This window comes from Lampris incognitus, chromosome 21, assembly GCF_029633865.1.
Source record: "Lampris incognitus isolate fLamInc1 chromosome 21, fLamInc1.hap2, whole genome shotgun sequence".
NCBI lineage: Eukaryota > Metazoa > Chordata > Actinopteri > Lampriformes > Lampridae > Lampris > Lampris incognitus.
The window spans coordinates 7,844,355-7,867,715 of record NC_079231.1 but is presented as its reverse complement, the minus strand read 5'-3'; the positions used below and the strand labels follow the sequence as shown (position 1 = coordinate 7,867,715).

General features: G+C 43.2%; 1 protein-coding gene across 3 annotated transcripts; it reads right to left on the bottom strand.

Annotated features, from left to right (window-relative positions):
- Nucleotides 1–8,858: 8,858 nt before the first annotated feature.
- bzw1a (basic leucine zipper and W2 domains 1a) lies at nt 8,859–23,098 on the bottom strand. 3 transcript variants are annotated; one of them, XM_056301045.1, is made up of 13 exons: nt 22,992–23,093; nt 22,439–22,483; nt 21,596–21,668; nt 21,261–21,437; nt 20,425–20,519; nt 18,984–19,049; nt 17,673–17,808; nt 15,333–15,442; nt 14,570–14,740; nt 12,441–12,587; nt 11,115–11,253; nt 10,275–10,397; nt 8,859–9,589 (listed from the first exon to the last, which is right to left on the bottom strand). In XM_056301045.1, the coding sequence occupies exons 3-13, from the start codon at nt 21,657–21,659 to the stop codon at nt 9,558–9,560; spliced, it is 1,260 nt and encodes a 419-aa protein (XP_056157020.1). In that variant the 5' UTR covers nt 21,660–21,668; nt 22,439–22,483; nt 22,992–23,093; the 3' UTR covers nt 8,859–9,557. The 3 variants fall into 3 exon arrangements, with proteins under 3 accessions (XP_056157020.1, XP_056157019.1, XP_056157021.1); XM_056301044.1 differs by lacking the exon at nt 22,439–22,483 and having other exon boundaries at nt 22,992–23,098; XM_056301046.1 differs by lacking the exons at nt 21,596–21,668; nt 22,439–22,483; nt 22,992–23,093 and having other exon boundaries at nt 20,514–20,519; nt 21,261–21,338.
- Nucleotides 23,099–23,361: the final 263 nt, after the last annotated feature.

The window sequence follows — 23,361 nt, the reverse complement described above, 5'->3', positions numbered from 1 at the left end:
ATTACATCCTTCTGTAGTACTTTGTGGAACATGGGCACCCTCTTGTGGAAAATTGTATTAGCGCCGCTTACAGACGCAAACCTTTGTGGAACAGGGGCACCCTCTAGTGGCGAATTGTATTAACGCCGCTTACAGACACCTTCGCTTACATAATGAAAACAAGTGTCTTAATTTCGTTAAGACTAATGAAGAATAAGCATCAGTTTCCCCTGAACACTGATGCAGTTTTGTTTTTATTTTTATTTATTTGTTTATTTTTTAAATTTGTGCTCCGTGTAACCACAACAAATGCCTTCACATTGTTATGCACAGAAAATAAAGCGACTCGTCAGGGTGAAAAAGTATCTAGTTCAACTTCAACTTTATTGTCATGTTTTTAGAATACAATAAAAGTCTTGTCCTCTGGTGCTCTCTGCCTTAACACATGGGATACAAGGATAAAGGACACGCCACCCTCACAAAAAACCCCCAAAAAACTAGACCTTCATAGACTACATAGACTATGTACATAGTGAATTCATACATTATATGTGCAATATACAGTACATGATAACACAACAATGTAAGGTGCATATGGGTGCATCAGCTTTTCACCAACGTGACTGCCTGTGGAAAGAAACCATTACTGAGACAGGTGGTGAGTGATTTGATGCTTGGGTAATGTTTTTGTTTTTTAAATGGAAGGAGTGAGAACAGAACATGAGCGGGGTGGCTGGTGTCCTTAATGATGTTTTGGGTTTTCCTTTTGCAGCAAGTGGTGTAAATATTATGAAGTTGTGGTAGTTCCATGCCAGTGACTCTTGTTGCTGTCTTTACAGTTCTTTGAAGCAGTCTGCAGTCCTGAGCATCAGGTTGCCAAACCACACTTTGATACAGCCTGTCAAGACACTCTCCATGGTACTGTGATACAAGTTCATAAGCGTTTTGGTACTCATTCCAAAACCATTGAGACGCCTCATAAAATCCAGTGTCTGCTGTGTCTTCTTGAGGATACAACTGGTGTTGAGAGACCACGTGAATGCGTCTGTGATGTATAAACGGAGAAATCGAAACTGTCCACAATTTCAACAGGTGATCCATTGATGGAAATAGGAATGTGATTTCCTCTGATCTTTCTAAAGTAAACAATGATTTAATTTGTCTTAGTGACATTTACAGAGGGCGGCACGGTGGCGCAGTGGTTAGCGCGGTTGCCTCAAAACAAGAAGGTCCTGGGTTTGAGCCCCGGGGTAGTCAAACCTTGGGGGTCGTCCCGGGTTGTCCTCTGTGTGGAGTTTGCATGTTCTCCCCGTGTCTGCATGGGTTTCCTCAAGGGGCTCCTCCCACAGTCCAAAGATATGTAGGTCAGGTGAATCGGCCATACTAAATTGTCACTAGGTATGAATGTGTGGTGGGGGGCGGGCCCTGTGTGATGGTCTGGCGGCCTGTCCAGGGTGTCTCCCTGCCTGCCGCCCAATGACTGCTGGGATAGGCTCCAGCATCCCCACGACCCTGAGCGCAGGATAAGCGGTTCGGATAATGGATGGATGGATGGACATTTAAAGAGGTTATCATGGCACCATATAGTTAAATCTTCCACTTCCCTGCTACAGGCCCTCTCATTACTGTTGCTTATTATGAATCAGCAAAACTTTGTGATTTAACTTCATGCGCTTGCGTACATGAAATGAAATGAAATGCTGTTTCCCCCAGCCCACAGCAGTACAACACAAAGACAAAAACACATCCAAAAACTACAAGAGCACACATCCAAACTAACACATGAAAAAAAAAATCACTATCCAAGGGAACAAACGCCAGCCGGGATGACTGTCAGAACTGCCAGTCAGCATGGGTCAGCAGTTAGCTTAGCCTGCCCCGATTAGCCCTATCATCTGAGAATTTAATGATGTTGCTGTTGTCATATCAGGAACAATTTATTATAATTTCTTTCGTGTGTACACGAAAGAAATGTAATTTCGTTTCACCCAGCCCACAGCAGTGCAACACAAAAGACAAAAACACTGCCGTGGGCTGGGTGAAACGAAATTTTGTTTCTTTTTATTATTTATTACTATGTATTTTATCATTCTTTTATTATCTATATATTTGACAACACAGTCGTGTGTAAACAGGATGTACAACATGGGACCTAGACACCAGCCCTGAGGCACACCGGTCCTACGAATTAATGTGGATGATGAGTATGTTTTACCTATTCTCAATCTGGGGCCTGCCCATCAGGAAATCAAATAGCCAATTACAGATAGAGCTGCCCAGATCAAGACCTCTGAGTTTCAGCACTACTTTGGATGGTACAATTGTATTAAAAGCAGAGCTGTAATCAATAAACAACATTCTGACATAGGTATTTTTCTTTGCAAGGAGCACTAAAGCAGTATGCAGAGCAGGTGAGATAGTGTCATCTACAGATCTACTGGAACAGTGGGAAAACTGTAATCAGCAAGGGTAACAGGAATATTACATCTGATACATGATATTGTGGGAGTGCAGGAATGAGACGGAGAGATCGAGTCGAGTTAATTCCGTTTACTCGCCACACAAAACAACACAGATACAGCACAATCTCTTGTCGCCTGAACAACGCCACAACCCCTGACCGGTACCCCGTCCCACACATACAGGACTTCTCCGCCCACCGGGCGGGGGCCACCATCTTTTCCAAAGTATATTTGGTGCGGGGCTACCACCAGGTACCGGTCCACCCTTGGGACGTGCCCAAGACAGCGGTCATCACACCATTTGGACTCTTCGAGTTCCTGCGGATGCCCTTCGGTCTCAAGGGGGCAGCGCAGACGTTCCAGCGACTGATGGACTCTGTGCTACGGGATATGCCGTTCTTGTTTGTTTACTTGGATGACATTCTCGTGGCCAGCACATCCGCGGAGGAGCACCTGACGCAGCTTCGGCAGTTGTTCGAGCGGGTGAGTGCGCATGGACTCATAGTCAACCCAGCCAAGTGCCAGTTTGGCCTGTCGTCCATCGACTTCCTCAGCCACCGCATCTCCCCGCAAGGAGCCGTTCCGCTTCCTGCCAGAGTGGACGCCGTCGCCAGTTTTCCATGCCCCCGCACTGTGAAGTCCCTGCAGGAGTTCTTGGGCATGGTGAACTTTTATAACAGGTTCATTCCCCACGCAGCTCACCGCATGCGGCCCTTGTACGAGGCCCTGCGGGGCAAGGAAGCCAAGGGCGAGGTAGACTGGTCCCCGGGGATGGACGAAGCGTTCGACGACACCAAGGCTGCGCTGGCCAATGCCGCTTTGCTGGCGCACCCGTCCCCCACTGCCCCGATTGCCCTCACGACCGACGCCTCTGACTATGCGGTCGGGGCGATGTGCGAGCAGTGGGTTGGCGGCGCCTGGCAGCCCCTTGCCTTCTTTAGCAAACAGCTTAAGGACAACGAGCGGAAGTACAGCACCTTCAACCGGGAGCTCCTGGGTCTCTTCTTCCCCTCCCGACACTTCAGGTTCCTGTTGGAAGGCCGCCGTTTCACTGCCTTCGTCGACCACAAGCCGCTGACTTTAGCCATGGCCAAGACCTCCGAGCCGTGGTCCGGGCGCCAACAGCGTCAGCTCTCTGCCATCTCGGAGTTTACCACGGACATCCGGCACGTGGCTGGCAAGGACAACGTGGTCGCTGACTGCCTCTCCCGGGCGGGGGCAGGGTGCGTTCACTTGGGACTTGATTACGCTGCCATGGCTTCAGACCAAGCCGCTGACGTGGACATCCAGGCCTATGGGACGGCCGCTACGGGGCTGCGGTTGGAGGATGTGGTGTTTGACAGCGCCAACGCCACACTCCTCTGCGACGTTTCCACGGGCCAGCCCTGCCCATGGTGCCCACCGGCTGGCGGGCGCCGTGTTTTTGACGTTATCCATGGCCTTTCCCACCCGGGTGTGAAGGCGTCCACTAAGCTGGTGGGGGCCAAGTTCGTCTGGCCCGGCCTCAGGAAGGACGCTAAGGCCTGGGCTGACCCCTGCGTGGCATGCCAGCATTCCAAAGTACACCGTCATACCAAAGCCCGTTTGGCGCCATTCCTGGTGCCCGAGAGGCGTTTTGACCATGCGATTGTGGACCTGGTGGGCCCCCTGCCCCCCTCCCACGGGTTCACTCACCTTCTCACCATGGTGGACAGGACCACCAGCTGTTCCCTTGTCATCGATCACGTCGGGGTCACCAATGTGGGAGTGCAGGAATGAGGAGACGGAGAGGTCGAGTCGAGTCAGTTCCGTTTACTCGCCACACAAAACAACACCGATACAGCACCATCTCTCGTGGCAATAAGCTAACAGCCAGGCTGCCGAAAACATGGCTATGTCGCTCCACTACCTGGGAAACTCTCAGCAGTGCCTACGTCAGCACTCTGAACGTCTGCCATAAAGGAGCAGCAAGCCCCTGCTGAATCTATCCTCAATTGTGTATCGCCACAATATAACCAATCTTTCCAGGCACTTCGTAATAACAGGCCAAAGCAAATCATTAAGGCAAGAGATAGGTGTTTTTTTTTTTTTAGTTACAGGCACAATGTTGGTTTTCTTAAAACACAGTGGAACCACACACAATGACAGGTACAAGTCAAAGATGTCATTGAAAACCTGACATAACTGAGTGTAACATACCTTGAGCAGACAGGAAAGGATGCCGTCTGGGCCATCAGCTTTACGAGCCTTAACCCTTTTAAAAATCACACAAAAGTCAAAGTTATCAGTGAAAAAGGTGCTTGACTGAATCTGTAACAGATGTAAATTAGGATAATTATTCCATTTCAGAAAGAAATGAACAAAAACACCAGGCTGACTGAAGCAATGGTGAAACTGCCCCAGATTAACGAGATGACGGATGGGAAGATGGACACAATTTACAAGCAAACCCAAAGCATGCTGACACCAACAGCACAAGACAGCAATACTGAGCTTTAACAATTACATCAACATTGACACGGGGGTTGATGGGGCCTACATCCTAAAACAGGTTACGTCAAACAGTTTACAATCCAATCCACCCATCCATCCATCCATCCATCCACCCACATACAATACATACATACATACTTACATACATCCATCCATCCATCCACCCACATACATACATACATACATACATACATACATACATAGGGCTGTATTGATGAATGGAAGTACTAAATGTGACTGGAATGTTGTTTGAGTCCAGAGGATGTGTGTGATTAACACGACGGCCACTGATCACATACAGGAGGTGATCAGGTGCCTATAAACAAAACAAACGACTGACGCGTTGAAAACCAAAAGTCACACACTTCCTGTAAATGAACAAACGAGAAGTCAAACTCACGTTTGTGTGTCAGGACTCCGGCTCGGGGGGGGGGTGTGTGTGTGTGTAAAAGTTGAAAAACTGGTTCCGCTTGTTTAGGAGAGGAGCGCTTGAAACGCGTCACAGCGCCGCCCGACGTCAGTTCAGCGATCGGTTTCAGACGGGCGTCGTCCATTTTCCACCCAGGTGACACGACGCGTTTATTTGTCACCGTCCAACTTTACGGAAGGCCAGTTTGAGCACATAAACTTAGAAATTTATTGTTTATGTAACCGATTGTTTTCTTGCCCGGTGCGGGATTCGATACGGGGTGTACCGCACCACAAGGCGACGTCACTAACCGCTCGGCTAAAGGGTCAGACCCGTTAGCTAGGGCTAACGTGTCTTAGTAGTTTACATTTACAAGGCATCAAAATGCGTGTTAGCACGTAGAGCTTGGTCATGTTGACACGTAATATTTTTACGCCTTAACACAACAAACACTGACACGTTAACGCTTAGACGCCCCGTTTTAACGCGTTAACGCGCAAAGACCTGTCACAGCTAACGGGCTGTTCCATTCTTGTCCAATAGGGGTGTTATGCTACGTTCAGACCAAAGGCGGCGAGAGTTGGCGCCGCTTTGTTCGCCCGTGTTTGGCCGCCAGCTCCGCCACGTGTGTTCGAACAGAACGCGAATTCGCTGTGTTGACGTCACAACAAGCAGTCTAGTTACACCGACGCTGCTAGCAAGTTTGCTAGACCGCACACAACAAATACCACACACGAGCAGTTTGTGTTTACTTGTGATCATCACGGATGAGCGACAGAGATCAGTTGCGGCGGCCGAAACCGGCGTCAGCGTTCGGTTTGGGTTCATGGCATAAACCGAAGACGTGCCCAGCTTGGCGAATTTCACCGGCTCGTTCAGGAGTTGCGTTTGGACGGCGTCCGAAGAATTCTGGGTAGGGGGCGTGTCTTCTTTCCCAACACGAAGGCGGGTTCTAACCCTACTTGAAGGTGATTGGCTGTCGCCTGGCGAAATCTTCGCCCGAGTTGGACATTTTTGAACTCCCGCGAAGGCGCGTTCGTCGCTCGATTCGCCCAATTCGCGCCGCCCGTCATTTCGCCGCGAATTATTCCCGCCCATTCGCCTCCTCCCATTGACTTTGCACGCATTCGCGCCGCCCAAAAAATTCGCGCCGCCTTTGGTCTGAACGTAGCATTAGAGAGGAAGAGTATGGACCAGAACGGTTTACTTACTCCAGTGACGTTTATATTAGTTATTTTAGACATTATTAACATTTTACGTTGAAAGTAAACTGGAATACATAATAGTGTAGCGAATTCAGGGGACAACGCAACCTCAGGAACTGCCGCGGCCGGGAAGCGAACCCGTGTCGCCCGCACCGCAGAAGACATCGCCAACCGCTAGACTGAAGGGTCAGACCCGCGAGCCAGCGGCCAGCGTGTCTACTTATCCATGCACGTTACAATAGTTTAGACCAGTGTTTCTCAACCCAGTCCTCAAGGAATCCCTATCCTCCATATTTTCTTTGCAACCCTGAATAGGTACCTGTTTGTAGTTATTCAACCAATCAGCAATGAATTTTGTCAGACGTTGCACACCTTGCATAATTAAGTACTGCGAGATGATTGGTCGAGTAAGTACAAGCAGGGCTACCTATGCAGGGTTACAATGAAAATCTGCAGGATAGGGGTTCCTTGAGGACTGGGTTGAGAAACACTGGTTTAGACGCTATTGTATGTGTCCATAATTACCCGAGACGTTGCGTCTCGGGACACCCAGTATGTCTGCAATCTGCTGTCCGGTGAAATTAAAAGATAATAAAAACTGGAGTTGCAACATTTTTTTTTTTTTTTTAGATTTTAGAATGTAACTGCTAGACATGGATTGGCCAGCGACCTCTGCTTAAACGGAGCATCCTGGATTTGAACTCCCAACCGGGTCTGGCTGACAGGGGGTGATGGTGCAAGTTAGAATACGGGCTCCAGCTATGGGCGACTTTCATCAGAATCACATTTACCTTTGCTTGGCTCACATGGACCAACATTAGACAAAACATGATAAAACAGCAAAAAAGGCTGGTGGTAAGGGAGTTTAAAAAGTAATAATAAAAGGTTGGTAGGGATTAGGGAATATTGTTAACATTATTATGTAAAGGACGCAGCATGTTGGCACTATAGCACAAACATACATTTTGCTATGGGTATAGAAATAGAATAATACAGTAGTGTGACATTAAAAAAACTACGGTAAGTACCAATGTAGTTTGAATGAGGAAGAGCATACAGATGTGAAATATAAGGTAGGGTCCAAACATTCGAGTCCGCCATCAACATCTGTTTTCATTAACTAAAACTAATGCAATACTTGAACTCGTGGTATCTGCTATGCAACATTTTACAATATTGATGCAAAAAATAAATTTGCAGGAATTGCTATGAAACAAAATCTCTAAACGCTGTTTAGTAATGATAAACTATGTAGTGCCATTCATACATATGAAATCCAGCTCAAAGTAGTTTACATAAGAAAGAAACAAGTACTGCACATCATTTCCTCAAAATGTTGTGACACCTTGTTTTTCCATTTAAGTTTCAATACATGGATACTTCCAATACACATTATGAGCCGTTTTGGGTATTTTTCCCCCCAGATACTGAGGTCATTCCAGATATTGAGGTCATTTCATGTGGTCCTCTACCCAACTGTTGCAACTACGGATGCATTAACTTGAAAAAGGACATTTCCTTTGCAAAGGGTTTTGCAGTGGTGTGACGTAGTCAGCAAAGCTCAGAGTGAAGTAGTTAGAGGTCACATTGTTCCGAGTTATGGATAACTGCACCAGCTCCTAAATACAGCCAGAATGAAAGTTTCTAAAAAGGTAAGTAAATGCACATCAGAGATTTTCAGAAACCAAGTCACTTTCATTCAAAGCAAGTTCAGGCACTCCCAAAGCCACCACACCATCTGGAGCAATAAATCAATCACGAGACAGAACGGCGTCCACATCCAAGACTCAAAACCAGCTGAACAAAGGACACCCTATCCTAACTAGGAAAACCCGAGTAAAAAGATGACTAGCAAAATCTGGCCTTAAGGAAGAGCAAGCAGCGATGACTTGCAAGTTTTTCCTTCCACAATCAGCAGACACTGAACACCAATGAGAGCATTTCAAAGGTTAAAGGTAAAACACACCAGCACCACAGGACGTCTTTTGAATTCTATTTGGATTCTCAAATTCTACACAAACTTGCAGAAATATATACCAGTCAGAATACAAACTAGAGTATAATTAAGGTAAATGGAGGATATATCAGAGAAACTGATACATAGCAAGAACAGTTTTACTGGATTTAAAAAAAAAAGTTACTTCGTTAAGATCTGTGTTTACGATTATGAAAACAAACAGCTTTGTAGTGGAATCAGACTTCTAGACAAACAGACAAGCACTTATTCTTTTCCCCAATTCATCATGACTGATCAAAACTCACACCCAATCAGTTAAGACTCTTGCTTTATTCTGACAATTTAAAAGAATTATGAGTCAGAACACAGTAAACTCATTTCAATAATCTTTATTCCATAAAAAAGTCAATTGGTTTATATCAGATTAAAGAAAAAGTAGAAACCGATAATCAGTTAGCTGGCGAGGCATCTTACAGGGGCATTTCATTACAGAGGAGTGGCGTCACCTCGAGTTATGGTACAGGTTTACCCAGAAAAATAAAAATAAAAAAGTGAACCACTGGACTAAACAGGAGAAATAAACCTTTGGCAAAAAAAACGCAGTATTCAACATGTGTGGGCTGCCTCGTAGTCACATGACAAGGCAAACTCCAATACGATCTTGGGGGTTAGGATTTGAAAATCTGGCAGCAGCGTTTGTCATGATCACGTGGAATGTTTTTTTTATCCCAGGTACTCGAAGGCATGATAACATCAATAGAAAAAAAGAGGGAGAACTCACTGTTATGATTTCCGTATGAGTCGATTCTTTAAAAAGTCAACGACCGGTGAATTTTTTTACAATGAAGGCTCAATTCACAAACCTGCACACTGATCAATATTAGCAATAAGGAGTCAACTCTCCGTTGAAGCCCTTTCATTTATTTTTTCCATAATGTCTAAATGTCGAGGGGTGGTGAGAGAAGTAACAGGAGGTAGAAAAGAAGGAGGGGAAGTTGGGGGAGAGAGACACATTCTACTGCTCCTGCTGCTACTTGGTTTAAAAAAAAATGCGCGTCTTGCGATAGGAGCGCTCAGTCCGCCTCCTCTTCCTCAGATTCGGACTCTGGAAGGAAACCAAAAAAAAAAAAGGAAATCAGAACCACACAGTTCTACAGAACAAGAACTAAGGACGGTAACTCTAGATACTCTACACAGATTTTACACTGTTGCTGCATATAGGGAAAAGAACCTGTGCATTAGGAGTGGGCAGTATGGCAAAAATATTTCACGATTATTTTTCATGCTGGTTTTTAAGACTATTTTGCAAGTTACTGACAGTACAATCAAACAAATTTCCCTATTTAAAAATATATAGCCCATGTCACAGCATTTGGAGTACAGCCGTGGAATGGCCATGTTGGGAAAAATATTTGGGGCTGGGTATCTCGTACTGCGGATCAATTATTTTGCTATTATTGTTTGCTATTATTGGTTTATTGGTGTCTCTAAGGAATGTGCAAAATGGACTAACAAACAGTGTGATTTAAGATTTGGCTGCAAAAACAACTCTGGATGCATAGAATGTGCACTGTAGCACGATAATAACAGTCTTCAGTAAAGGCAGATCGTGGAGGCATTTTAATTGTTCACGATCTAATGTCATATCACACACCCCTACTGTGGATATTGACTGAAAGATAAGGGAGATTATGAAAAATATGAAACTGAAATTGTCCATTTTATTGACACATTACACATTGTTCATTCAAATCCTGACACCATCAGTCCTATGATTGTGTGTGTCTTACCTTCTTCAGCGTTCTTGAGCCACTCAACAAATTTCTTCATCTGCTCGAGGAAAACGCTTTTCCCCTTGGCGAGGTGAGCCTCTGTGTACCACTTCAGAATGGCCTCTTCACTCAAAACATCCGCTAAATAAAGAGAGGAAGAGAGTCATCCAAATGTAGATTTCTATCACTTTCAGAGCCAACCCAAGCCTCTCACAACCATCTGCCCTGAGCTGGCAGAAAATGATGGTTTAAATATTTCATCTCATCTGCTATGTCAGGACTGTTAACATAAAAAGCATGTTGTATATAATGAGGAAAGACTTTGTAAAGACATATTGCAATTGAAACATAAAAAAAAAGTCCAATAAAAGGAAGTCAAGATTTACAAGCGAAGAATTTTTTTTAAGCTAAATTGAAAGAGGCAATCGGTCAGGACAAATTTAGTCTTTGCACAAGTCTCTGAAACCACAGGTCATGTCGACACAAGGAGTGGGTGTTTCTGGTTGACACCAGTGGTGTAGTGGAGGTTAAATGCAGCTTTCCCACCTTTTTAATTGCAGGCTAGTTTACCCTATCTAAATCCTCATTTCACAAATTCATAGTATTACACATTCATTCATTATCCACTTATCCTTACTCAGGGTCGCGGGGATGCTGGACCCTACCCAGCAGTCATTGGGCAGCAGGCAAGGAGACACCCTGGACAGGCCGCCAGTCCATCACAGGGCAAATTATATATCTCAAAGTAAATAGCATCAACCTAACATAACATAGAATAGTGTACTTTTCTGAAAATATTGCCCATATTGGTATTTGGTTACCTTCTCATGATCACTGACTGAAGATCAGTTCACCCACCTTTGTAGAGGAGCACCACGATCTTCTGGAAGGCCTTCATGAAATGGATGTTGTCATAGCAGTACTCCTGGATCTTCACCAGGAGACTGAGCTCAGACAGGCCCTGGGAGGTGAAGGCTTTCAGCAGAGGACTGTATTGCTGTTCAAAAGGTTACAAAACATCAGTGTTTATGTTCCACCACTTTACTGCATATTAAGACCACAGTATGACCGCTTCTTCACATACAACAGAATCCACATTTCTATCTAAACCTTAGTCGGCTCATGTGAAGTCAATTTTTTTTAAAATGCAACTTGGATGTGTATTAAGCAATCAAACCATTTTCCTGAGAATGGGGAACTCATCATGGGTTTCCGGTATGGGAAGATGGCAGCACGAACTCACGTTTGCAGTGGCTTTATGCAGTATCGACTATTCAGTGTCTTTGTCCATGTCTATGTCCAAGTTTGTGTCATTGTGTGAAGTTTTTATTTTGAGCTTCATTTTTTTTTTTCGCTTAACGGTTGGGAGAGCTGGCGGATCGGCTGAGAGAGCTTGGTCTGCTGCGTCCTGTGGGCCCAAGGACTAAGGCCCTGCTCGGAGCTGCGCACGCGAGGAAACGCCGAGGCAGTCTGGCAGCGGCCTTGCCAAGCGTCGACTGTGCAGTGTTTTTGTCTGCGTCTGTGTTGTTGTGTGGGGGAGGTGTGTCGAAGGTGTCTGGCTGGGGGAGGTAGCGTTGGATTGGCTGAACGGGCCTGGTCTGCTGCATCTGGTGGGCCCAAGCACCACGGCCCTGCCTGGAGCTGAGCACTGAGACGGTCTGACAGGATGCGGAAGCGGGGCAGGATAAGCTAACTGCTAGCCTATGTAGACCGGCAGTTCTGACAATCATCCTGGCTGGCTTTCGTTCTCTGGACAGTGGAATTTTTGGACTGTGATGCACTGAATTGAATGTGTTAACTGTTTGTGTTTTTTTTCCCCTTTGTTCTCTCTATTTTTGTATGGTTTTGGTGGTGTCGTTTTTTTTTTTAAATTTTGGACATGTGTTTTTATCTTTTGTGTTGCACTGCTGTGGGCTGGGTAAAACGGAATTTTGTTTCTTTTGTGGATGAAAGTACATGATAGAAATTACAATAAATTGTTCCTGATTCCCATCAAACAATATTCAGGAGTACAACAGAAAAGAAAAGAGTTAGCATTGGAGCGATGGAAAAATCCTGTCACATTAACTTTCTCCAACTAAAATCACTTAATAATTATGGCAAATATTTAGGATTTCAGAGTTCTTTACTCAGCTTCTTGTATTCAAAGCTTCCTAGTCCACAAAAAAATAGCTTGATGGATACCTTCAAGTGTTTGATGGCTTGTTCGGTCACCAACTCTTCTTTCTTGTTCCACTCCACTGTGCTCATCACGCTGGTCCAAATGATGCCGATCATAGTCTGCTCAGAGATGTTGGCTTTTTTCATCTCCTCTCTTGTGTAGGCAATGATCTGAAGCCAAAGAAAGACAATATGGGTTCTTACTCAATTAGGCCATTAGCATGTTTTTTATCAATCTTTGCTAGCTCACAGCCATAGAGGATTCACTTATCCAGACTCCAAACTATATTCAGATAACTTGTTACAACTTCTCTTTTATCCATTTAGTCAAAGAAGAATGTACGGCACACACAATATCAAAGGCTGGACTTCAGACCTCTATTATAAACCTTCATAAATGCAATGCAGTAAGTGGAGATAAACAAGGCTCATTGTTTTACAATGGCTTCAGAAAGTATTCAGACCCCTTCACTTTTTGCAGTTTGTGTTGGGAGATTTAATTTTAAATGGATAAAATTGCCATTTTTGCCCCTGAATCTACACTCAATAGCCCATACTCACAAACTGAAAACACATTTAGAAATTTTTGCAAATTTATTAAAAAATCAAAAACTGAAATCTCTCATTTACACAAGGATTCCGACCCTTTGCTTTGGCACTCCACATTGTAGTCAGGTGCTTCCTGTTTGCTTTAATTATCCTTGAGATGTGTCTAGAACTCGATTGGAGTCCATCTGTGAAAAATGAATTGACTGGACAAAGTTTAGACAGGCATACACCTGTGTATATACGGTCCTACAATTCACACTGCATGTCAGGTCAAAACCAAGCCATAAAGTTCAAGGAACTCTGTAGACCTCCATAATAAAACTGGCGAGGTATAGATAAGGGCAAGGGTTTAAAACCATTTCTAAAGCTTTGAGTGTTCCCAGGAGCACAGTGGCCTCACTAACTGTGCAATGGAAGAAGTGTGGAACCACCTGGACTCTTCCTAGAGTTGGCTGTCCGGCTAAACTGAGTAACCAGGCCAGAAGGGTCTTGGTCAGGGAGGTGACCAAGAACCCAACGGTCACTCTAACAGAGCTTTGGAAGTCCTCTGACGAGATGGGAGAACCTGCCGAAGGACTACAATCTCAGCAGCTCTCCATCAGGCCTTTATAGCAGAGTGGCTAGAATGGAAGCCACTCTTGAGTGAAAGGCATATGAACGCCCAATTGGAGTTTACCAAATGGCATTTAAAGGACTCAAGACATGACAAAAAAGCTTCTCTGGTCTGATGAGACAAAAGTTGAACTCTTTGGACTTAACTCCAAGTACTATGTCTGGCGAACACCAGGTATTGTTCATTGCCTGGCTAATACCATCCCTAGAGTGGAGCATGGTGGTGGCAGTGTCATGCTATGAGGGTGCTCCTGAGCAGCAGGGACAGGTAGACTGGTCAGAATTTAGGGAAGGATGAATGCAGCCAAATACAGAGGTCCTTGAACCTGCCTCAGTGTGCATGCATCCCCAGTCTGACTGTCCTTGAGTGGCCAAGCCAAAGCCCAGACTTAAACCACACTGAACATCTGTGAAGAGACCTGAAGATGGCAGTTCAGACACTTCCCATCCAATCTGATGGAGCTTGAGAGGATTGGCCAGGAAGAATGGGATAAACTGCCCAAATCCAGGTTTGCAAAGCTTGTAGAGACTTACCCAAGAAGAATCAAAGCTGTAATTGCTACCTAACAGGCTTCTCTACAAGGTACTAGATTGTACTAGATTAAGGCACTTATAAAAATGAGGAGATTTCAGTTTTTGATTCTTAATTTGCAAAAATTTCAAAAAAAAAACAAACGTTTTCACTTTGTCATTATGGGTTATTGAGTGTAGATTGATGGGCAAAACTGGCAATTTTATCAATTTACAATCAAATATACAACCTGTGTAAAAAAAACAATAAAAAAAATTAAGGGGACTAATACTTTCTGAAACCACTGCATGTTGGTCACGTCAGTAAAAAAAAAAAAAAAGAAAAGAAAGAAAAAAGTTCAAGTTATCTATTGGTAAAGGTCTTCTACCAGCTTGTTTTATCATATCTGCTTGTTAGCCTCAAAAACTTCACTTTTTCCATCTAGAGGAAGATTCCTGAGGAGCCTTTATGAGGAACTCACTTCCTTCTGCGGGTCCCCACGGGACATTTGCTCTTGGAGCTCTTTCTGAAGCTCCTTGCGGGCACCGATGGTCTGCTGGTTCCGGGCGAAGTCTGACAGCTCCTTCAGCCCAGCGTCGGTGAAGTACCTTGAAAAGTGCTCACAGCTCCGTTTGTTGGCAGGAAAGAGTTCCTGTTCCGGAGGGGGGGAAGCAAGGTTAGTTCAGGCACAAAGTAGTTGCATGAGTCATCAAGGAATTTGTGTAGCGGTGATTTTCCACACAAGAACTTGGTCATCATTTTCTTTATTAATTAAAAAAATGTGCTGTTAGGTGAGGCAGGAAACCAGCTGATAGAACCAAGAGGTCAGCAGATACTTGCACCGTTTTACCGGCCAATTTCAAAATCGAATGGGAACTTTGATGGCTCATTAGTAGCTAGAAACCAACCATCTGCTGCCAAACTGTGCCAGTATTTTACTGGTTGCAATTTCAGTTCATTTTAACACACATACATTCAAGTCAAGAATCATGCTATATTTTCCCTACTGTCCAATTCTAATACTCAAAACTGTAATGCATCTGCCAAGTAAAGAACATGGCAAAGAAAACTTCTGTACCACTGACAGCAGACCAGATTTTTAGAACACAGTAATAACTCAGAATGATGGCTGCCAAACCAACTACAGTAAGCCAAGTTTTACCACCAACGAGAGTTTGAAAATACATCATAACCTCTAGATGATGTTTGGTTACTTGGCTTCTAGAAAAGAGTAGGGCTGTTACCATCAGCCTGTTGTCCATGCCCACTTTACGGAGACTGGCAGCGACAGAGTTGATGTCCCTCTCGTTGATCCAGGACTTGAACAGCTTGACAGCGAAAGCTGCAGATACGCCTGGAACAAAAAAGAAAAAGCAAGTCAGTTTCAACCCAAAACAGCAGTACAAAACACACAATCCAACTCCCAGAGATGCATGAGTATTTTAAGTCAAATCTCACGCCATACTAAACCAAATATTGACCAGTTTTGAAGGTGTAAAAGAAATAATTGCTCACAAAACAGTAACAAAAGAACAAACACCTGTACCCTCCTGACATTTTAAATACAAATGAGATTAACCATTTCAAAGAACTCATTCCAGATTTTGTCAAATGACTAGTGGCATACATTTCACATCGTATTAACAGGGCAGTGTTTCCTGTAAGAAGTTTGTCGTGGGGGGCGGGGGGCAGTGTTTCCTGTGTTTCAACACTTTGTTGTTGTGGATTACTTAGCTAAAGTGTTACTATCCCATTTTAGTCACTGCAGGGGTTCATGTGTTAATTTTCTCAAACTATTTTTCTCAAACTATTTTGCATAACATAAAAGTGCCACCAGATAGCATTTATTTTAATAGCTACATTTGAGGTTCCGTATGGGAATTGTCCATTTTCCATGTGTTCCTGCAAACGTTTCACAACAAAAGCCTTGTTAGGCAAACTAAGGGATTCTGTCCACTGCCGTAACTTTTGGTAATATTAACGTAAATTCTCATCGTTTTTTTAGTGACAGTAATAACTACGTTTTTATTTAAGAAGCTAGATTAGCACACCCACATAACTGCAATCACGTTAATTTAGGCTACATAATTTTATCTGTCGAGATATTATGCACATAGTCTAGCTCTGTGTTTCTCAAACTTTTTTTTCTGGGGACCAACTTTTCAAAAATGACAAACCATCGCAACACAATTCACAATAGACTTTATCTACAAACTGTGAGAAGCGCGAATTTGTGCATAAATGAAAGTTCTTGACCATTTTTACTGCCAATTCGGCATCACCTTATATTATCTTGAATGGGTAAACCAGCCGTTTCGAAGAGATATACGTTTGATAAATCACAACGTTGTTTTAGGGACGTTATTGAAACATATGCACGTTAAACACTTTATAAATGAGACCAAATAAATGCATTTAGCCAGAACAGGCTATCTCATTGTTTTTATTTCCTCTCATGGGTACTTTATAAAAGAAAATAAGTGCATTTAGGCTGAGTTTACAGGCTCTAGATTTTTTCCCTCATCAGTAAAACAGACAGAATGTATGCTAGCCTTTCATATTAAATTCAATTTATAAGCCAATTATCAGAACAATACAAACATTCAGTACCATCAAAAACATGCTTGTTCAAAGTTTTATGAAACGCTCATGCCCATTCTCAGAACAAGTAGGTTTATGTTTAACTGCAGTTATCGTTACCAAACAGAATCAATCAATTCGAAGAGTCAACAATCAATTTGTTATCATCAGGTCTATTCCACGTCATGTCTCATTAGGCCCATTACGTGCCATTTACTGAATATTGTCTTTATAGACCTACTTTCAAATATCCAATTGTGCATATTAATTTTACTTAAACCTTGCTAATGTGAATGCTTGATTTTTAGTATTGCGTTCCAGTCCAGTGTACAAGATGAGCACAACACAACATCAAGTGTATTTCTGGAAAAAAAACACGTGTGGTAGAAATACCAATGAGCTCCCTTATGTGGCTCAAAGGTGTACTGCAGAAAATATTCTGCAAATTCATTTGGTAACCCAAATGAATTGGTAAGTCTCTGGGAATGACTGGTCTAGCTCACAAAGCTAACTTAACGCATGCCGTTTATCTCGTCTGCTGTTCTTTACCTTGGAAAATACCTGAGTAAACTAATTTTCTTAAAATTGTGCTGGTAACTTGGTAAAATGAACTGATTGGATTTTGTAAGACGCGCGTATAAGAGGGATGGGGATTGGGCTTGGCAGGTAGAGTAACAAACGCATTGTGCAGCAACAACAACCCTCTATGTATTGAGGAAGTGGGTCAGCTGATTGACCACAGGTTGTTTTTTTGTTTGTTTTTTTTGCTGTGGCGGCCCGTCACAGTAAAACGTTACCAGTGGAAACACTGCAGGGTGTTGGGAGATGTTTCACAAAATTATGACATTTGAATAAGGAAATTTTTTTTCAACATTTAATTTGGTGGGTGTCTTGTGCTTTTAAAATATCTAAACTCTGTAGTTTTGATGAATTCCAGCTATCACCAACCCAAATAGGCTGGACATTGTCTCCACCCCCACCCCCCGAGTCCCGTCTCGACCCACCCTCTTTGACAAGGTTCTCGTTGAACAGACTGCTCAGGATGGAGGCTGATATGTTGCCGTTGGCAAGCAGGATGCCCGTTAGCATGGCAAGTTTGTTACGCTCCGATTCAGTGAACCCCTTTAGAAACAACAGCAACTACAGGGAGAGAAAACCAAACAACACAAAGTCAAACTCAGGAAAATGTGTGTCAAACTAAATATTCAGAGTTATGCTCTATTACAGGCAAGAGACTGGCTTCATTGTATAGAGGACACAGTAATTGGTTAATCTAAAAACGCAGCCTTCTCACACAACTAAATCAACAAACCAGACATTTTGATATAGACACAGACACCCGAGTCATGGTTGGTTTCCTGCTGAGGTGCCTGTTACGAAGAGTTACCAGCCAAAGTACAGTCAACAGAGTTTGTGCGGTGGGGATTTCCTGTGATAATTAACACCAGAGCTATCTGTACGGGTTGTAGTACCAAGAAACATTCCTAATAACTTTTGGTTGGTACATCCAAGTATTTGAATCTTGAGTTGCTTAGGCAATGGCTTACGACTCTCATATTTTGTAAATATATGAGAAAGCGACTTTGAGCGTTAGAAAAGCGCTACATAAGATTGATTTATTATTATATTTTCTAAAATTGTCATATCATCATGGCGAAACCCCCCCCCCCCCCCCGACTATATACTGCAAGCAGCACTGAGTAGGTGAATATTTGAGGGTGATTAATTCAGTAAGAACATTAAGGATAAATATATATTTTTTATCTCTGAAAACGGCAACTTTTTTGTAATACAGTATAATACGAGTATAAAAAAAAACCCTTGATATTAATGTTATGACAACTCAAAGATAATTCAGGATGCTACATGTTATATTTTATACCCTATTATAATTTCCATTTAAATATATTTATGGATAATTTCACCCATAACCAGCCTTTAAACTTAATTAAATTAAAAACATGACAAAAACAGACTTCCTGTTTTGCGGAGGGTTCTGAAAAAAAAGAAAAAGAAACTAGGGTTCTACATCTTTATTCCAGGCCTTTTAAACTCTTATCTTAAAAAATTTCACGATTCAAGGATCTGTACACGCCCTTCAGCAGCTGTAGAGTAATAATTATATGTTTTACAACTAGCACATACATCCGACAAACATGCGGGATAGATACAACAGGCTGAGCACACATATCAGTCCATCTTAGCACCCAATTATAGAGGAGTGCAACACATGTCCTGTCATGTGAAAAGTTTGCTTGCATTAGTTTCACATGACAGTAGATGCAAAATTCCCTTATTATGGCCGTAACACTCACTTTCTTGATCTCCTCTTCGAATCCTTTCTCCAGGTACTTGTAACGCCTGATCAGCTTGTTAAAAACCTGTTGGATGGAAACATAACGTAAAATGCTTTTAAACCACAATATTACGCTTAGTGGTCGATGACTGTCAGCATTCGGCCCAACTCGTAATACAGACTAACCCCTCACATTGGTGCCACTGTGTTTTTCAGCTATTGGAACTTGCAAATAATTTGGTCACAACAAAAATTTAAGTGATTGCATCTCTGAGTTTGAGTCTCTTACTTTTACGGTGATCCCAATGAATTATGCACATGCTATGCCGGTATAGTATGTTGGATTGGCAGTCAATCCATTTTTTTTTTAGCAGTATTTGCCTTTTAGATTTCATGAATTGCATTTTGTCTTTGGCAATATTGTATGCCGTGTTAAACGAAATCACTGTCTCTGCCCCATCACGAGCTCTCTTGGCCAGTTCTTGGCATTGAAACTGCGACGGCAGCAGGGCAGCTCCCTGCATTTCATGCGATTATGGCTTGCTTTCGTTATGAAATTTGAGGGTCTTGTGCTAAAATTATGTTGCCGTAGACGCACATTTTGAGTTGCCTCCAAAAAGTTGGTCCTCCTGGTTTACAATAAAAACAGTAGGGAATAAACACAGCCAGGTAAATTCTTTGAGGAACTCGGGGTGAAAGGTAAAACTTTTCTTGGGCTTTTTAGTTTGAGGTGGCTGCTCAGTTTCCTTAACTGATTTCTCTGCCGGCAGTGCCTTTTCCTCTGGGTTGGAACTGTTTTCTTCTTTCAGGTCTGTTGAAATGTCAGCCTCGAGAAACAAAGGTGGCACAGGCATCGTAGACATGTTGGGTGGTGGGGCATTTTTCTTACCAAAAAAATGAGTAGGCCTTCACTGCATTGTGAATGGACAGGTTGCCTTTCGCAGTGAGCAACAGTGAGTGCACTCTAGTTAGCTTTGTAGTTTCCATGTGTATAATGTTGTCATACTTATGAGCTAAGGGGACTGTGAGATGGAAAAAGTAAATGCAGCCAATAGGTATTCCAAAGCAAGAAAATAGAATAATATACGCAATATCTGCCAACTGACCAAACAATGCTGATTTTCTGATATAAAAAATAAAACAAATAAATAAAAACCAACAAAAGTGGAAGTTGCACTGTGACGACCACAACTCTTTCTTTTTTTTTTCCTTTAATGGTGCTGGACATATTTTGGTTGCAGTTTTGAGCCCTGGTGGTGATGACAGAGGAGTATTTATGACGATTACAGCATTGAGTTCATGTGAAGGGATCCACTCAAGAAAACAATCATGGACACATAAGACCACACGTCTCTGACATGGTGCAGGTTTCTCACAACAAATACCATCAAACCAAGAGAACGAAAATGTTTAAAACAGCCTTTAAAATCGAATCTTAAGATTTAAGAGGCCTTTGGTACCTGAGCATATGCTTGCATTGTCTCCAGGTCTTCTTGTGCCGTAAAGAGGCAGAACTCTGTGCGGGTCATGTCGTCAGACAGGGTCCCGCCTGGGGCTGTGGACACATGGCAAACAGACACAAGTGGCTATGAATATCAATTGCACATTGACTTATCAACCATTTATCCTCCCTGCCTCTCATTCAGTAGACATATGTTGACTGTTATATAAGTTTTAGGTCAATCTACATGTTTCAGTGGATTACAATAATTATAAGTTTTGGGCCCAAATACCGAGCCAAAATAAAGAAACTGCCACCATCACACCTTTTCAAAGATTAAATGAATATAGTAAAAAAGTGTGTAAAGACAATCTAGTTGTCCGGTCACAATCTGGAAGCATTGTCACCACTGGCCTCTGATCAAATCCGACCACAGCTTTATGCCCTGCGTCTCTTTCAGCTCCTCAACATCTGTATACAGTGTTAAAAAAACTGTCTACTGCTCACTCAGAAAATTGTGAAACTTTACAAAACACATTTCTCTTTACAGATTTCAACAACTGAAAAAGAGCTGTCAAAGGCCAACACTAGCTCAACAATATCAGTGCGCAAATATTACAGATTGGTTCATAGCACAAACCAATTAAAGACTATGCTTTGGGCAATTTCAACGTTTTATTACACAGGACAGTGAGGATAAACAAGAAAATCAGCGTGAAGAAAGAGGAAAACATACAGCAAAGCCCCTAAGCCAGGTTAAAACCAAGGATACTATGATCAGGATCGGGTCCGTCTGGTACATTATCTGGCTGATCTGTCAAATTCTAGGTAAACACCTCAGTTAAGTCCACTCACCCAGCATTCCACCGGCCACCAGGATGTCAAAGAGTGTTTCTGCATACCGGCGGTAGTCAAGCTTGGCACCAGAGGCATCAAGGAACTTCGCAACAGCTTCCAGATCAGTGCCAGTTTGGTTCAAGCCTTGTACAATACTTTCTTGAAACTGAGTAGGGTCAAATCTCTCCTTTTCATCTGTGGTAGGAGAAAAGTTCCACTGAATTCAGACAAACAAGGCAAAACCCACGATGGACTGAACCAAATGTAAACGTGGACAACTCCTCCTAGCAATTATTTTGATGAGTCTGGAGAGCAAAGCATAACTTGTCCAAGTATAATTAAAGAACACCAACCTCTTTTCCTAGTTTTGAAACGCTGGCCTGTTAGCGTTGGCTTTTGCTGCTTTTGATTATTCATAAAAGACACCTTGAAAGAAAGTGAAAGAGAGTTACAATTTACAAAGGGGACGTTCTCACCAAGGCACGGAAAAAAAGTGTTCATAACATGCTGTGGCATGTTTTCCCTGGCCCTTGTTTATGACAGTTGATTGGCTATATAGTATTTGACCCCCCCCCCCCAAGTCAGTTCTTTTTTTGTTTTGTCCAAAAATTGTAGTAAGGAATTTTTTTAATTGTGATTAGCGGCGATACAGGGCCAGTTAAAGTCAAGACACTCAGTGAAAGCCTTAACACGCTGTGGCATGTTTGCCCTAGCCCTTGTTTGACAGTTGATTGGCTATATATTTGACCTTTTCCCCCCAAAGTCAGCTCTTTTTTGTTCTGACCCAAATTGTACTAATGAACAATTTTTATTGTGTTTGCCGGTGATAGAGGGCCAGTGAAAGTCAAGACAAGCCAGATTTGGTAAAAATTCATAACTTACTGAAACACCGAGACGTGAGAAAAATCTGCGACGTCTGAATAGAAAAACTTAACATTTAATACATGGCTGTCTATAAATATCATCCAGGGACAACACTAGGGAAATATGACAACTGTTGCTCAAATTTGACATTGCAGTTGGTCTTCAGTTTATTGATAGCCAGACGATGCAGTTTGCGGCTCTCAGAATTTAAAATAAAAAAACACCAGCCCAAATACTGACACGTTTCTCAGTAGCCTCAGACAGTAGTTCTCAACCCGGTCCCTCAGTAACTACCAGTACAGCTGGTTCCCCATTTAGTTACCAACAATTACCTGTTGTTCCAGTGATTCCAACGTCCAATCAGAGATGTTTTAGACCTGCAACAAAAGCTGACTGTGATTTAAATGACAGCATAGAAAACGACCAATACCGATGGTACCTGAAGACCGGATTGAGAACCAGTCCTGAGACAACAAGAGGCCCCCACCATGCGCCGAGCCACGGCTCGTTAGCCGGGCCTGCTAGCCTTAGCCAATAGTCGCCAGCCTCTGGCCCTTATTTGAAATCTGACCGGTGTCAAGGACATGACAAAACCGAACTTGTCATCAGTATCAGAAAGCCGCATGCGTTCCGAGTGTCAGTAAGACGGCCTAGAGATACCAGCAAGATGACATACGCGTGCGGGCTGACAGACGTTAGCCACCTAGCTAAGCTAGTAAAGCTAATTCGCCCTACAGCGGCGCCCACGACGGCACGATTCACCGGCAGTAAAACCGATTTTAACTCTTCAACTCGTGACACGGCCACGCCGTGACGTGTTCTTCCACACACGAGGCCCGACTGACAAAAAGCGGGCTCCGAAGTTGAAAGACGAGGACAACTTACCGAAATGAAAGCGGATAAAAAACGGTGGGAAGCAGCGGGGAAATCAGACACGGTCTCTGCTTCTCGGCCCTAAAACAAAAAGACCTTCCCGGAAATAGCGGGGGCGAGTTCGGCGACTGCGCACGCGCACGCCCATGTGGCACCCGCCCAAAGAAGAAAACTTAAGTTTATAAATTCATTTCCACAGCCCCAAATCACAGTTCAGTCTCCGAGGGTTCTTCCCAGTCGCAATACGTTCCCCGACGAATAAAAACAGAGCAACTTCCAGTGTGTGAATCAGGAACACTGTCATTTCACAGATGAAACGAAATATCGTTTCCCCCCCGGCCCACATTAGTGCAACACAAAGACAAAACCACAAGAACGCATG